Source organism: Thamnophis elegans, chromosome 2 (genome assembly GCF_009769535.1).
Source record: "Thamnophis elegans isolate rThaEle1 chromosome 2, rThaEle1.pri, whole genome shotgun sequence".
NCBI classification, from domain to species: domain Eukaryota; kingdom Metazoa; phylum Chordata; class Lepidosauria; order Squamata; family Colubridae; genus Thamnophis; species Thamnophis elegans.
Window position 1 is genome coordinate 99,068,906 of NC_045542.1, and position 17,706 is coordinate 99,086,611.

Below are 17,706 nucleotides of genomic sequence, written 5' to 3' on the forward strand. Positions count from 1 at the left end.
GGTAAAATGAGGCCAAACTCAACAAATGTTTCATTTAACAACAAATTTGGGGCTGAATTCTGGTCGTAAGTCGAGGACAAGTCAGTAGAAGGCAATTCTACAATATTAAGATAGTACTGGGCTCTTCTTATATATCGGACAGGCCCAGGGGAGAGAGCCGCTGAGGGTGCCGGTCTACGAACATGAATGTTTCGGGTTCTCTGCTACTCCTTCGCTTTCAACCTACTGTAGCAACTATTGAAGATAGCGGCGCTTCCGCCGGCTAGGAGAGGGAGAAAGCGCTCCAATCCGCGCTCCAGGCTTCCACACACACCCGCCCCTCGCTTCCTTGGGAGTTGTAGTCTTTCGGCCTTTCGGCGACGCGGGGCCTGCCCTCTGCTGTGTAGCGATTACGTGGCGCGAAAGCGGAGGCAGGACGCAAGCGCGGCATCATGGCGGCTCCCGGTGGTCGGTCGAGGGTGCTCCTGCTGCTGGTGGCGGTGGCGGCCGGGCTCGCCCCCCGTGCGTGGGGCCTTTACTTCCACTTGGGCGAAACGGAACGCAAATGCTTCATCGAGGAGATCCCGGACGAGACCATGGTCATCGGTGCGCGGGGGAGGACTGATCGTATTGGGGAAGGAGTGGGGGGGGGGACTTCCATGTGCCGAGGCGTGTGGTGGGTTCGGGGATGCGTGTGGGTAGGACGTGGTGGAGGGCTTTGGAAATGAACGGACGGAGTCAACTTCCCCCCTCTGCCACGCAGGGAATTACCGGACGCAGTTGTACGATAAGCAGCGAGAAGAGTACCTTCCCGCTACTCCCGGCCTGGGCATGTTTGTGGAAGTGAAGGATCCCGATGAAAAGGTACATTTAAGCAGATGATCTGAGTGAGGTTCTCGGGTACATACTTCCCTCTGGGGCTCTGTCACATGGCGGAACATTGGGAGAAACTCTGCACTCGACGCCAGAGACTCAAGAAACACAGAACCAAATGCTTCCTAGTAATGGATTGCGTGGGTGTAAACACAGGTGTGCATATCGTGCCTGGGAATTTGTGACTGTACCATATGTAAAACCAACACATGCTTTCATGTCCGGATCCGTTCTCACATCTATACTTTGCCACTGCTATTCTTAGGCAGTTTACTGTTCTGTATCTTCAGAAAGTTAAACGAATCTGGCCACCTTTCTACTCACATCAAAAAAAACATTCCTTCAGAGTGGTTTAAAAAATCAGTTGCCCTTTCCATTTGGAAAACAGGGCAAACTAATCTGGAATGAAAAATAAAAGAATGACATTTGTGGTCCGTCATTCTGTTTTTAATTTTATTTTTTTATTAGCGTACACAAGTATATATGGTACATAATAACAGAAATAAGTGAAATAACCTGAGTTACGTAACAAATTCATTAAGAAGTAAAAGAAAACAAATTCCATATTTCCCCTAATAAGGTTACACAACATGTAAAACTATACAAAAGTTTCATGCTGTTTGCCCCTTATTGTCTATCAGCTTAGTACAGTTGATTATTTCAAACATCATTCTTCAAATAATGGATTTCCTCCCATACTTAATATTATATGTTTCATAATTTAATAAATGAACTCTAGTCTCTATGTTAAGAATGAATTCTGTTCTCTAACTTTGTGTTTAACCTGAATTTGTACCTAAGTTGGAACTCCTACTTACAAAAGAGCTGCCTGTTACTAAAACTGGCAGACTATGTTATCCTTTCCTGAGCCAACGAAGCATTGAAGTCATGCAATGAATCCTGGGACGGTTGAAAACAAGCTGCATAAATTAAGTAGCTGTGTAAATATAGCTCATGAAAAATGCAAATGTTGTATCTTTAAATCTAGAGACTGTCCTTAAGTCAGATGTCTTCCTACAAAACCCATGATTTCACATGAACTTTTGAAAAACAGTAGGAAAGAAGTCTGAATAACAAATGTGTATAATAAGTATGTATAATTGCAACAGAATGGTATATTAGTTGGTAAATTCCTCGCAGGGAAGAGCTTCAGCATAGACCTGGTCAGATGTTCTTAATTCAGGGACTGCCTGTATATTATGAAATCCTGAATATTGAACTGCTGAAATAATTGATTGCATTTAGAACATTTAATATCTACTATATGGTGAAAAGGTTTGCAAGAAAATGCTCATTTTTTTCTCAGATTGAAATCCTATACACATATCTTTTTGGTCTGACTATTCTCAAGTGCTTTCTCATATATCTGTTCCATTTACAGGTGGTGTTGTCTCGGCAGTATGGCTCAGAGGGCAGATTTATCTTTACTTCTCACACCCCAGGAGAGCATCAGATCTGCCTGCACTCCAATTCCACAAAGTTTTCCCTTTTTGCAGGAGGCATGCTGGTAAGGTATTCGTTAAATTTTCCCCCTCATGCTTGCTATTAAGGCATCTTGCTGTCATTGGTATTTGCACTTCGAAAGGTTTATTTTTTTAATATTTTTTTTGCAGAGGGTCCATCTTGACATCCAAGTTGGGGAACATGCCAATGATTATGCTGAGATTGCAGCTAAGGACAAGTTGAGTGAGCTGCAGTTGCGTGTTCGCCAGCTTCTGGAGCAGATAGAACAGATCCAGAAAGAACAAAACTACCAAAGGGTAAGAAAGGCAGAATTATATCTGTGGCAGTTCAACCTGCCAGATGTGCAACTGCTACATGAACTTTTATCCTTTTAAAGAACTAGGCAACAGATGGCAAGGAAATTTTTCCTGAGATAGGGGACCTTAAAATATCTAACTATTGGATGAGGTCAGGACCCATATTAGTCTGGCATTTTGGGTCTCTTACAAACCCTCATTCATCAAGCAGGTGTTGATCTTTTTACAGTTGTTGCTCTTCTGCAAGACAACTGATGCCACAATTTATTTTATATTTCAGTTTATCTGTGTTAATTTGTAATAAACCAGAAAAAGGGATCTTTGTAAATGTAATGTATGGGGGGATTGCCCAGATGTTTAGTGTTTTACACTTATTTACATTTTTATTGTGTTGCCCAATTATTCAGTTAAAGAGATCAGTCTTGTCTTCTCACAAATCATATTTGAATTTCGCCACCACCATCATCCTTAATAATTTGATGTAATCTGCAAACCTGGCCAACTCCCTGCTTACCCTAAGTCATGTTTGTCGTGAACAGGTTAAAAGGCAACAGTCCCAACACAGATCTTTGTGGGACTTGCGACTCTTACCATTATTCATTGAGAAAATTGTCCACTTATTCTGACCGCTTGGTTTTGTTCTTTAATCAGTGAGGAATTCTCAAAAAGATAAGTTCTCTCATTTCACTAAGTTTCACTTGGGAATCTTAAATGAGAAACATTTGCAAGACTCCTTGAAAGTTAAAGTTTTGACTAGAGAAGTTCTTCTAGTTAGAAGACTAGGCTAGATGAATAGACGAAGTTCTAAAGTTGGGGAAGAGGCCTAACTCTTTGGAGGAAGTACCATAAAGAAGTTGTCATGAGGGTATTGGTGAAGATATACACAGTTTTCTATATTTTGCCCCAAACTCTCCATGAAAATATATCCCATTGTATTTTAATGGTGTTTCAATAATATTTTCCCTCTTTTCTCAGTGGCGAGAGGAGCGTTTCCGGCAAACCAGTGAAAGCACAAACCAGAGGGTTCTCTGGTGGTCCATAGTCCAGACTCTCATTCTTGTAATCATTGGAGTTTGGCAAATGAGACACCTCAAGAGTTTCTTTGAAGCCAAGAAGCTGGTATAAAAAGAGTAATATCAGCTCAAAGCCTGCATTTCTCCCAGGAACAGTTCCTGGCACTTCAGGTGTCTGCGTTGATCTTCTCTTCTCTCATTGGCCCTTTCCACCAGACTGGTCACTTGCCAGGATCTGTGCCATCTACCTCCCACTGTGCCAGTTCTTCTTCCTCCTTCAACATGTCAGCCTGTGGTGATCTCAGTGCAGTGTTTTAGTCCCAGGAAGATGCTGCCTTCTTTCCAGATAGTCAAGACCAGCTCCCTTCTCTAGCTCTACATGAAGATTGTGTTTTGTATTTGCAGAGAGGGGAGGAAGGCACCATGTCTTCAACTTTTCTCCTGACTAAATATGTTCTTCAAAATTAGACTCTTCTGAAAGGTGATTGGAACTTTGTGTAGCCAGTTTCACAGTATATCAGAACCAAGAAAACTTGCTATTTTTAACTGTGTTGTATATGTATTAGCACTGATTTCTAAATACCACCAGTGCATCACTCAGGAGAATGTTTTGAATAAGAAGATCTGGAGGCTCTCATTTCAATTCTCCTCTTCTATATATTCATCATAAATAGGATGCAGTTTAATTTGGGGATTTGCTGCTGTGGAATTAATAGGATTCTTTCTGAAAGAAATCTGTGTTACAGGATTAATGTGCTGATCACTGGGCTACTAATAAAAGATGATTAAGTATTGAAATTTACTTATGCTCTTCTTCTCTATCTTGTTAAAGTTAATTTTTCCTGTATAAATCTATTCACCATTTTCTGGCATTGACTACTTAATTTTCTTACTACTTTGAATGTATAAGCAGTTGCAAGGTTGCTTTTAAAACAGTGCAACTTAAATTTAGCAGCATTCAATGGGATATATGCAGCAGTATCTGCAGCAAACGACAGTGAAACCAAAATTATGGCATACATACATTATGCAGATGCCACCTACTTGCATCTCAATATCTGTTGTTTGTACATAAGTTGGCATTTGCATGTCAACATGACACGCATTTTGCCATCTCCTGCCATGTCCTTGCAAATGCCCACGTATACATGTTTCTGTATAAGATCTTAATTACATTTATTTGGAAGAAAATCCTACTGATTTCATGGGAATACCCTTCCAAATAAAGTTTCTAACATTTCTGGGTTAAGTCTTTTGGGAGTTTCTATCTGCCAAATTCTTGGCTATCTAGCAAATGCTACATAATCATTCTTATAAAATTAGGAAACCATTCCTTGTTGTCTTTTCCTCTAAATATGGGATGCAGTTTTGGGGGGAAGAAAAAAAGGCTTTATTCAGACATTAAAATTTGTGGCCAGTAAATTATATTCTGCTTTATCAAAGAATAAACTGCTTAAATTCTTCTTTTTCCCTTGCGCACCTGGCTATAATTTTTTATATCCTGGATAGTTACATGTCATAGTTTAACAAGCAGTGGTTCTAAGCTGCAAAGTTTAAGTCACATTACCTTTGTTTGGAACCCAGGGGAAATTGAACGGACAGGTCAGCCTCAAAAATGAGTATACAAAAGGGAGTAGCAAAATGATGGAAAATTTTATGTTGTTAGACTATTCATTTTGCACCCGGTTTATTTGTCTGAATTGGGCCATTATTTTTCGGGAACCAAAATGAAGGTTCTGTTATTACTTTATGTTTGTGAAATGCACTTCTGAATAAGCTTGAAGCAATTGTTGGCTTATGTTCACCCATCTGATTTGTTTTTTTTATCTCTTACGGGGAGCATGGCAGGACTGATGGAATGAATGCAAGCATTCTTGTGCTCTATTCATTCCTTTGTCTATCCATACCTCCTTTTCACTATAGAGGTGTGAAAATTTTATTTGCAGTTTTGTAAAGAATGAGTATAAAACTGGATGGCGTATTGTTTGGCCCACATCTGTTTGAAATATATATATATATATTGTTTCTTTATAAGTTTGCATAGAATTTTCTTTCCTTAATGCCAATAGTAGTTTATTACCGAGCCAGAGGTGTCAAACTCGTGTCATCACGTGGCATATCATGACTTTTTCCCCCTTCACTAAACCAGGCATGGGCATGGCCAGCGTGTGACGCATCCAGCCCTCTGGCTGTGAGTTTAACAACCCTGACCTAAGCAGATGCAGAACTCTATAAGACCAAGAACTAGAAGCAACTGCAGTTAGTCATGCAATTCAGATGTCACCAAATGAATCTAATGAACCTTGTTTGTACATGGTATGAATGTGTTATGTAACTGGCTTAATAAAATGGATGGAATAGTGATTTTATTGCTGAAATACCTGGAGGTGAACTTAAATGGTTAAGAAACTTGAATCAGACTCCAACCTTTTCCAACTATCCATAATACTAAGTCACAAAACAATATTGAGGAATGGAATTCCACTCAATTGTATTTCTTGATTGGACTATATAACATGTCAATATTGATTCTGAAATAAATCTTTATGTATTGGGAAGATAGATTATTAGATGGTAAAGGAAGATTCCTGCAGTATTATCCTGTTCTTGGAATGTGGTGTGCTGAGAAAGATGCCTTTGGAATTATTTTTAAATTTTGTAATAACCCAAATGTTTTAGAATGACTTCACCATTGCCATTCATTGGTATATTCACAAGGTCAGTAGGACATTAAATTAGTATGTCTATACAATCCAATTGAAGCATTTAAATTTGTGGCCACCTTTCTTTTACCTCTATACTTGAAAAAGTTATCTTTTAAAAGACTAGCTAAAGCTTTTAGGGGGGAGAGTAATTTTAATAAATGATCTGACCTTGGTTTTTGGTTTTTTTTGAAGGTACTTAATTCTGGTTGGTATTGTGATGAGAGAAAATAAAAATGGTTGTTTCCTTCTAAAACGTGTACTATCTTTATTACGCCCCACATTTTGCAGCAGAAAACATCTAAGTAGATGTTTCAGCAATATGCTTAATAATTGGTTTAAGGCTTATGTTAATAAACGAAAGTAAATCAACGAGTCCTTTTCCTAGGGCTACTTAAAAGTTCGCCCTGTCTTTTGTACTCTACTTTCTATCATTCAAGAGCGATTCGCTTTGCTCATCCTTAAGCGAGGAACTTATCTTCGACTAGGAACAAAAGTTAGACGGTACTGCTGGTAAGGAGCGCGTTTCTGGAGGGATGCGGTAGTGGTTGGACCTGGTGTCTTAGCCAACGTGTCCCGGGTGGGGTCTTGACCGGCAAGTCGGCAGGATGTTGCTTTCTCGACGCAAGTCGACTATGTATCGCCGGGCGGGAGGAGGCGGCGGCGGCGGCGGCAGGTAAGTGTCAGTAAAATATGAACGAGAGGAATCAGATCGAGAAGATAATTGAGAGATGCCATGGTAGAAGCAAGCCTCAATGGTTGCTCCTCTCTCGGGACTCAGAGCGATTCGCTTAAATTTCTGAAGCTCTGTAAAAGGACTATGAATCAGAATCTGTGACTTGGGTTGGATATGATTCTGTCGGGCATTTAAAACATAAAAACGCTTAATAGCTGAGGAACCAATGCTTTGCGGAATGGATTGGCTTTTGGTGTGTGTGGTGGATTTTTGTTTGCATACAAAATAGCTTATTCTAGTGAAGAAATGAATGAGGAAGCTGCAACAGCGGCTATGTGAGCCAGTGCCAGAGTGCCATTGCATATAGGGGAAAGATTGAGAGAAAAGCATAGAAGCTGCCCTATTCTTTACCCCACATTCCAAAACCTTTTAAGCAAGTTATGGAACAGGAACAACAACAAAAAAAAAACGGCCGGTTGTGCAAACTTCCTTTGTTTCCCAAGTGAATGGCAGCCCTGCTGCAGATGTGAAGCCATAAGAGAAAGAGTTTTAAAGTTGTAGGGCAAAATATTGGCAAGCCTCAAATATATAATCCTGGGTCTCATGTATATCCCTGTGAAAAAGAGATAATTTCAGATGATCATGAGGGAATAGGTTGGATTATGAGGACTGATTTTGCAGTATGCATATACATGCATATATATCTAGCCTATACCTAGGAAGCAGCTTGAAAAAGGATGCATTTGGTTTTACCCGCATGTAAATACAGCTACAGCTCATGAGTGCAATCTGATCTGAACAATCTGTGATTCAAAAGCATATTTAGGCAACTGATGAGGTTTATAGATAGTGTTATGCCATATTATGTGAAACTGATGTACTGTATTGAGTAAATCATGGTGACTACATTCATAGAACACCCTAAACTGACAAGGCTGAGTAGCTTTGTTTTTTAGAGCCTTCTAGATATGGAACTGTATCATCTTGGATCCTTTCTGGCATGCTGCTGCCCCAGTCAGAGCTGGGTCACAATCTTGGGGTCCTTCTGGACTCACAATTCCTAGCTGAGAAACAGGTGACAGCCATGGCCAGGAGGGTCTTTGCATGCGGCGTTGTCGCCACACTGGTGGGCTGCTCATGTGTCCTTGCCTAATCAAAAGGAAAACACCAGACGAAATTCCTTGGGATGAGCAAAAAGCTTCGAATGATCCTCGAAGGGCTCTTTTATTAGAAAAAGTTAGTTACAGCGTCATCGAGAAGGAGCATATCAAAAGGCATATATAATCACACATGGCACAAATAAGCTAATGAAAAGTTCACAGCATTCTACAAATAAACCAATAGAAAATCACATCATGGCAAAGGGTGGGCAAAGGGGGAACAGAAGATTACAAGCTGCATGGCATTGGGAGGGGGAGAGAGGGAACAGAAAGTTATAGCACAGCATGGGGGGGAGGAAGGGCATGTGTGGGAGTAGCTGGCTCACACAGTTCTTGTTACATTAAGCTGCATAGTGAGTTATGACCGTTAGGCAATGTTTTTGCATCCCTGTGTATGTGTGTTTCAGACAGCCGAAGCTGTCCTGCACGCAAACATTCAGAATGAATTCCAACATTTGCATAACTATGTTGTGCACCATTTCTGGACCGTGAGACTCTGCTCACAGTTACTCTTGCCCTAGTGACTAGTTACTTCACACAGACTATTGTAACACATTCTACATAAGGATGTCCTTGTATCCAAAAGCTTTAATTGGTGTAAAATGCAGCACAGACAGTTATGTACACATTTCTGCTTTATGAGCTGTATTGATTGACGGTTGGCTTCTGGGTAAACTTCAAAGTGCTGGTTTTGACTTTTACAGCCCTACTTGGCATGGACACAGGTTATCTAAGGGACTGCCTCTTCCCAATTATATCTACCCATCCCATCAGGTTCTGGTGGGAGAGGCGTGTTATAGGTCCCATCTGTGAATGATTTCCATCTGATGGGATCTAGGAGGCAAACCTTTTCTGCCATGGCATCCACCATCTGGAACATCATCCCTCCTGATGATTACCTCAACCCTTATTGCCTTCCAGAAAGCCTGTTTTTTTCAACAACCTGTGAATTCCTGGTGATAGGAAGCCCACCTGTTGACTGTATTATGTGTGATATTTCCCTGCTTATGGATTTATTGTAATATATGTTTATGTTTTACTGCAAGAGTAGGCTTGCAGCAAACAAATTTAATAAATAAATAATTGGTATTATACCTAGTAGGTTTTAATAACAGATTTTATTGTATTTCACCCAGTCACTTCATGTAAGACAGGCAGCGATTTAAATTTGACAGATAAACAAATTACCATATTGTGTGAAGTTGGCCATTATTTGGTTTTGACTTAATGCAAAACCTGTGAATTTAGCCATAGTAACTTATAAAGTATGGCTTTCAGCTTCAATTTTATATAGTTTGTTCACTAAACCATGATTAAAGTAAAACATGGATCTGTAAATGCTTAATGCTTATCTCCCTGTATTTTCCCCAATACTTCTGTATTTTGGATTTGAATTCCATTCATAACTATAATTTCTACTCTTACAGGCCATGTCCCAAAGGTGCTTTTTCAAAAGGCAGTTGGACTTTCTTGTTTTCTTTGAAGATGTTTTGCTTCTCATCCAAGAAGCTTCTTCAGCTCTGAGCTGCTCTGAGGTGAAGAAGCTTCTTGGAGGAGAAGCGAAAATCTTAAAAGAAAAACAAGGAAGTCCAATTGCCTCTTGAAAAAAGCACCTTTGGGACAACTATGCCCTTGAAGACTGAGAATCTCCATAGACACTTGACAGGCCAAGCTTACTCTGGAAAAGCCTGTGGAAGCTTGTTTTGTCTTCCATTCTTTTTTACTGAAGTAATCCATCACAGTGCTGTATTGCTTTTTCTGATTTTGCTTCAGGTTTCTCCGACTCCTGGGCGTTCTACCCTGGAAATGCTCTCTCTTTCAGCTCTTCTTTATTGTACTGTTACTGGGTTTTCTCTCCCTGCTGTGGCTGCAGTTCAGTTGCTCAGGGGATGAGCCTAGAAGTCAAACAGCTGAGGCAACGGTGCCTCAAAAACCATGTGTACTTGAGCCTCTACCTTTGATTCCTGATGATCCATCATGGGGACCACATCGCTTGGCAGTGTTAGTTCCCTTTCGAGAACGTTTTGAGGAGTTGTTGACTTTTGTTCCCCATATGCATCGCTTCCTCAGCAAGAAGAAAATTCGTCATCGTATCTTCATTCTCAACCAGGTGGATCATTACAGGTATTTTACAATCTGAATAATTCAGAATCCTATCCTCATGCCTTTTTTGCACTTTTCTAGCCTTCCAAATGCATGCCTTTTGGGTGTGTTGAACAACTGCTATAGTCCACAGGTCAGACCATGCTTACTGGGAATTATAGAGGTTATTGCCAAACATATCCAGAGAGCAACTGTCTCTGCAACCTATTCTGTTCTCTGGATTTCATACATACCTTTTCAAAATGGTTTAGGCCTGACACTGAAATGGAAAAATTAAAAACTGGTAATCTGTTTTACTGAAAAGAAAACATTTGTAATTCTTAACACAAGAGAACAGGGTAAGTTGAGGATCAAACCTGAATTCATAATCTTTCTGTCTTCTAATAATTATTGAATATTGTCAAATATTCCCAGTCCCAAAATAGCATTCAATAATCCCAGTATAAAATAGCAACTGGGCTTTTATTTTAAATTATGTCTCTAGTTATATCTAGTCTTAAGAATGAGTCAATTGAGACAGTTTGCCATAGAGCTGGGTTGGTGGGGGTTTTTTTTGCAACTATATTTTTTATTACACTATGTGAACTTTTAGATTGGTATTTAGTTTATACCTGAAATTGGTTCTGGTACCACAAGAAGTCTGAGTTTTTTTCTGAAACTATAACAGTATAAGGAATTAACTACAGATCAATATGCTTTGTTATATGTCAGAAAACAAGAACATATTTTCTGTATTTTTTTGCTTCCTCCAAGATACGCAGGTCATTTTCCTTTTTTTTTTTTTACAGATAATTTGTTTAAAATATTTCTAAACTATTTTGACTGACAAAAAATGATCCGAACCAATCACAAGAAAGTATAAATAATATAATAAACAAAAACTGACTTCCAAATAGATGCCTGAAAATATAAAAATTACATAGTTTTAAATGTATTCATTATAGGCATAAAAGAAGGAAAAACACAAACATATTTATGTATATTAAATAAAACAATACATATTCATGTTGTGTTACACAGTTTTTATCAATACTTAAGTCAACAACAGGAAAAATTAGAATGTACAATGAGCATATTGGGTGGGGTTCCTGTTTCCAAATATAATTCTGACAATAAATTGAGAGAATTAAAAAAACAGAATTCTTCAAACCCATTGTTTCATTGATGGACAAGGGTTATCTTTCAGTCTTGTACTATTAATTTTTATAATCATAATGTCATGCAATACTCATTTTTATTGTCTCCCATTATGTCTCTAAATTGCACATATATAATTCAGAATAATGATATAAGCATTTCCAAAGGCCAGTGAGTCTTTGAAATTAGAATTAATGTGAAATAATTTTCGGATCAGAAGGGAGCCATTATAGCAGATGACCATATATGAAACAATTGCAGTCCAAGTACCACATCTGTCTTTTTCATTTCAGTTGATTTTCTCTAATATTAAATATTCTGTATATCTGTTGACTACATTGTGGGTTAAAGAATTGCTGATGATGATAAATAAAGCATGAACAATGTCCGAATGCATTATGCTATACTATACAGATCTGAATATGCTATACTATACAGATATGAATTCCACCAAAGAAGTAATTCAACCTGCCTGGGTAGAATTTTGTGACCTAGGTCCACTTTTCTCACTTTGGCAGGTTTAACCGAGCATCTCTGATCAATGTGGGTTTCCTGGAAAGTGGCAATGACACAGACTATATTGCCATGCATGATGTGGATTTGTTACCTCTCAATGAAGAATTGGATTACAGCTTCCCAACAGCTGGTCCTTTCCATGTGGCATCACCTGAGCTGCACCCACTTTATCATTATAGCACCTATGTGGGGGGCATCTTGCTGCTCACCAAGCGACACTATCAAATGGTAAGTCACGACTTCTTTCTTATGGAAGAAACTTCTGTACTTTTTGCAAAAGGCAGAAGACCCTGTTGATTGTGCTCTTTCTAAAGAAACACAGGCTTCATGGGGGGTGGGGGTGGAGAGACTGGCTATTTGCTAGATGTATCGGGGGGGGGGGAAGACCCATAACCATGGAAATGAAGTGTTGAGAGAATAGTTGTGTATTTTCTAATCTTTCAAGTCTCAAAACTTATAAGAGGAAAACAAACTGTGGGATTAACTGCCTTATTATTGTTTCAGTGTAATGGAATGTCCAACCGTTTCTGGGGCTGGGGCAGGGAAGATGATGAATTTTATCGTCGCATCAGAGCAGCTGGACTTCAAGTGAGGATGAATCATATTTGTAGTGGGAATTGGGACTTTGGGATTCAAGTGCTGAGTGTGATCTGGGACTGCTATAAACTTCTTTCCCCGATTCCCAAAGAATGACGTCGTTTTAGTGGCTCACCTAGGCTCCACTATTCTTCATTTCAGCTCTTGCGACCCTCAGGTATTACAAGTGGATATAAGACATTCCAGCATCTGCATGATCCAGCTTGGCGCAAAAGGGATCAGAAGCGTATTGCTTCCCAGAAACAGGTGGAGTTTCTCATTTGGGAGGGGGATGAAAGTTGTATCTTGAAGTTGAAAAGTGTTATCTTTAGATGTAGTAAGTTAAGAAATTCTTGCTTCCTCTTTATCAGTTACTTAACATCTACAAGAAGTAGGCAAATTTGCATCTCTAAATATGAGTCAACATTTAACTTCCAATTGCTGTAGCAAATATGACTAGTAGTAAGATGAAAAGTTGTAGAGGGCCGCATTTTGCCCAGTTACGAGCCAATACTATACGGTTCCTGCCTGTTACTGTAGTATTGGGGGCAGGAGGAGGTGACATCATGTCAGGATGTCATGAAATAAAGATTCTGATTTTTTCAATATTCTGGAAATAGTAACTGAACTCTTAACACATAGAACGGAATGAATACATGAATTCTATTTATAATGGAATTGTAAATGCCATTTACAATGAATATCAATTCCCATTATGAGCTTTCATCTGAGATCTGTTTCTTTCCAATGTTCGCTCTAGGGTGCCCTTAATAAGCGAGTTCCATCTTTAAAATATTTGAATTCATGCTTTATGGTCAAAACAAACCATGCATGCGATGTAAATCTAGCAAGTATTTTTTTTCTAAATAAATAGTTAATGGAAAATTCAAGGTGTTTTTAATGAAGGACTAAGACAAATGTTCTCAAATAAACTGTTGTTACAGAAAAATATAGGGAACATTCATTAAATGTTTTCATATATTTAGTAGCATTTGCAAGTCCTTGCTGCTGCTTCACCTCCATTTTTTATATATTAAGGCTGATCCTCTTTCTAACAAAGAATATGTATCCATATATTATATAAGTGGATAAAGTTCATCCCCCCACATATTTATGTTGAATGCTTAAATTGGGGTAAAAGGCAGGTACTGCCATTTGTTTTATGATTAAATCTCTAGACAAAATGTCCCAAAGTGTATGTCACAGTTAAGAAGAAGATTTACAGAATTTCCCTGAAGGAACACCTCCTCATTCCCCTTTCCTATCTTTATTTTGGTAAAGAAATACACATATTTAACTGCACAATCTGCAAATTTGCAAGTTTGTGTTTTTGCTGAAAAAGTGATCATAAACAGTTCATGAAACACTAATGATGACTTTTGCTAAAATGACTTCTAACATGGGATTCTACTGTAATATTTAGAAATCAGACCTTCCTAAATTTATGCAGTTTTTACCTTTCTGGTTCTTAAATGAATGCAAAATTGTTAAACTTAATAAGCAAACGGCGTTTATAGCACAAGCTGACTTATAGAGGGTTTGCAGGATGTGTAGCCTTGGAGCTTGTGATGCCGTGTAATTCTGTATTGTTAGCATCAAATTTAAAAGCTCTTGTTACGAATATTTTAAATGTTGATCAAAATTGATATGGTTGAATGATGCCATATTTGATTTTTTCCCCCTTGTATTGTTGACTTTTTCATATAATGCATGACATTTTTTTTTCCCCACAGGAGCAGTTCAAGGTAGACCGGACTGGAGGATTGACTAACCTAAAATACAGAGTAGAATCACGCATTTCACTGAGTGTGGCAGGAGCCCCCTGCACAATTCTTAATATCTTGCTAGAATGTGACTCCAGTGAGACTCCCTGGTGTGCATTTGGTTGATATGCCTACTATACAGATTGCCTGTTTTGTTTGCTGCTCTACCAGCTCACGGCCAGAATTGCAGCTCAGCTCTGGGATGGCAAATCCTTCTGTAGGAACCGACAACCAGTCTTAACTGCCAGGACAAAGTGGTTAAAAAAGGGAACTGAGGATCTACACTAGTTGATAAAGCAAAAGCAGGTCATTACCTCTTTTACAAGGATACTGCAAGAGGACAACAATTGCAGTGGTAATGGAAACATTAAATAAGCCAAGTGCCTTCCTATCAGTTAGAAGGATTTTGTCTTAGGTATCTTCATCTCAACAAGCTGAAGAATCTGTGAACTCAGAGGCACTATAGGGATTAAATTATTGTTTCTCCGCTAGTCAAGACTTGGAAGATTTCTTTATCCAGACTAAAACTCAAAGGAATGTTAGACATTTGCTTCTCTTGTGATAATAAGATGCATAAATATTTGCTCCAAACTATTCTTATATCGCATTCTTCCTCTAGTGCCTCTTGATAGTGCATACCTTGCATTCCGACTCCAGGAAGTCAAGGCCGACCATCTTAGCTAATCTCATTTTCAGATCTTTTGAACTGTAAAGGCTGTTGTCTTTACTGAAATACAGCTATTAAAACAAATGGATTGAATGAATATTATAACTGAAATGTATTTGAACAGGGTTTTATGTACTGCTGCGAACAGTACCGAATTTTCTAGTTTTGTACTAACGGAATTCCGACTTAAACCTACCTTTTTGTTTTATGATGACTCTGATTTTTCCCCCAACGCTCCTTAACGTGAAAGAACTGGGCACCAGAACATACGTGTATATTATCTGAATATGATGCATTTGTATATTTCTGGACACAGTAGTACTTTTTTGCATTGAGAAAGGTAGAGACAAAGTTAATACGACATGATCAAGCGCCCACTCCAAAACACCTGCGACAGAACTGGAAACTCCTATGCAGCTGCATTCGGCATCTGTGCAAGCGGCTGATCACAGAGCTGGTTGGTGCAATATTAGTGATCTGTTGAAGACTCACTGTAGAGAAATGGAGGGTCTGGGCCCTTGGGGGGATATCGCTGTGCCCTACAGTATGAAGGGGTGGAAGAGACGCTTGCCAGGGTTCCATTGAAATGCCTGCTGCCTCTGGGCTCCTTTCCTCTTTCAAGGGTTTTGATTTCTTCTTGGGCTGTTGACTAAAGATGCTATTGAACTGTTCCAAGGTACTTGGATGTTCAGACTCGATTGTGTTCGTAATTTCAGAGGGAAGTTCTTTGTAGTTACACGAGATGAGCTTCTGCAGTTGGGGTTTGGATATAGATTTCTTGCCAACGCAGCTTGCTGTAGAGAATAAGGTAGAACCAAAAGGGTTAACAGAGTTGCGATATCTTAAGTCCCCCCCGCACAAGAGTGTTCATCTTTTTTTAATTAAAAAAAAAAGCTTGTGACTGAGGAATATTTCATACATGCTGTATCGTGGGTTAGGAATAATTTCAGGCAGTCGGAACCTCTTTGGGGTTCTCCATAATAGCGAGAATATGTATGTATATAAAATGTAAACTAAATGTCTAAAACCCCATGAAATCTCATGAAAGTATATGTGAGCATTATGAGATTTGGCTTATTTTTAAAAAATACATAAACAGAAGTCAAATAATTTAATGGCCTAGCAGATTTGTTGGCATCCACAAGCACAGTGTTGCCATGTTACATTGCAGATCTGTAGGGATAAAAGACTCCTGTAAGATGGGCCTGAGCCACTTTTGTATATTTTCTATTCATTACAGAAATTGGAATATTTAATAGAAGTATAGAAATTGGAATATTTAATTTAAGAACTGTGTGCCCATAACAAAAAGCTATTAAATGCGAAGAAATGGGATTCAGTAGGTTCCTGTCTTTTCTTGTCCTGTAAGTTTTTGTATATGCCTCTTGTCTCAAATTATTCTTATTTTTTTCCCCATACCATTATTATTCATTGTTAGGATCTTCCAGATTTGAGGGAAAATATACAGTGCAACTAATTAACATGATTCAAGCAAATCTGTATGATGCATTGAAAGGGCTAAAACTGCAGCAGTAAGAAGGATCCATCAATTAACTTGTTATTGATGTATACTGAATTCCTGATTGGTCCAGATTTGCTCTTTTTGGGAAAAGCTTTATGCATATGTTTTGCATGATTCTTCCTTTGGTTTAATTTTTTAAAATTTGAAATATATCTTTATTGTTAAAAATAGCATAATAAAATGCAAAAAAAATCTATATTAGATAGTGAATACAGGAAATAGAATAAAACAAAGAGAAACAAGCACAAATAAAAACATTACGGTATTCTTAAAAAAAGATTCTAATAATACATTCTCCCTTCCCTTTCCAGCTATTCCTCCAACCCCTGGCCACAACCTAAATAATTATAATTTACAGTGAAGATTATTACCAGTACACTTTTTGCTTCCTAATATATTTTTTAGAAATCATATTCTAATTTTTTCCTATTAATATTTAGTATGTATGGGATACATTCTTCTTTAAATTTAGTAAGAATTCTATGATAGATGCAAATTCTTCAATTATAGCTTCCCAATCTGATATTGATGGCAAAGATTCTCTTTTCTGATCTTGGACTAAATTTGTTCTGGCAGCTCCCAACATCTGTCTTAGTAAATTATTATATTTTTCATTTATGTTTTCTGAGATAGTAACTCCCTCCCCCCCCAAAAAAATATATTTGTGGTTTCAGTTCAAATGTTAGTATTTTCTGAATATTTAGATTTATTTATTTCCAGTACTTTTGATGGTGGTGGGTTTTTTTTACATAACCACTACATTAGTTTCTTCCAGTATTCATGGTATTATTATATGATTTCTCTATCTTGGTCATTATTGTCCATAAAACATGTACTATTTTTCCTTAAATTATAATATGGAATAAATTTGCTTTCCCCCCATAAATCTTCTCAGCATTATGTGATTATTTCTTTGAATTTTTCATCTACTTTATCATTCAGTTTTTGATTTCTTCTCTTCCCATGGCCTAATTCAATCATAATTTATATAGGTATTTAATAAATGATACTGGTTTTGTATAAGTGTTTCAAATTCTGCCTTCTTTCCCAAATTATTCTATTCTTTCTTGAGATCACTTTTTATTCTTCCATATTTATATCAAATTTTGTCTATACTTTTTTCAGATTGTTTTATTCTTTTGTTTCCTTATACCATAGATATCTATGAAGTTGATTGACAAAGCCAGCTCCTTCTATGATTAATATTCTGCTATTTGGGGATTTTATCTATTGTCACACGATAGAGTACTTGGACAAAA

General features: G+C 38.1%; 2 protein-coding genes across 2 annotated transcripts; both read left to right on the top strand.

Annotated features, from left to right (window-relative positions):
* The first annotated feature begins 350 nt into the window (after positions 1-350).
* Positions 351-6,056, top strand: TMED9 (transmembrane p24 trafficking protein 9). The gene is made up of 5 exons (XM_032210672.1): positions 351-585; positions 743-843; positions 2,234-2,359; positions 2,466-2,612; positions 3,588-6,056. The coding sequence occupies exons 1-5, from the start codon at positions 432-434 to the stop codon at positions 3,735-3,737; spliced, it is 678 nt and encodes a 225-aa protein (XP_032066563.1). The 5' UTR covers positions 351-431; the 3' UTR covers positions 3,738-6,056.
* An 859-nt stretch (positions 6,057-6,915) lies between these two features.
* On the top strand, positions 6,916-16,224 carry B4GALT7 (beta-1,4-galactosyltransferase 7). The gene is made up of 6 exons (XM_032208640.1): positions 6,916-7,003; positions 9,937-10,287; positions 11,922-12,147; positions 12,424-12,507; positions 12,658-12,762; positions 14,229-16,224. Exons 1-6 carry the CDS (start codon positions 6,936-6,938, stop codon positions 14,382-14,384), a joined length of 990 nt encoding a protein of 329 aa, XP_032064531.1. The 5' UTR covers positions 6,916-6,935; the 3' UTR covers positions 14,385-16,224.
* The last annotated feature ends 1,482 nt before the right edge of the window (positions 16,225-17,706 follow it).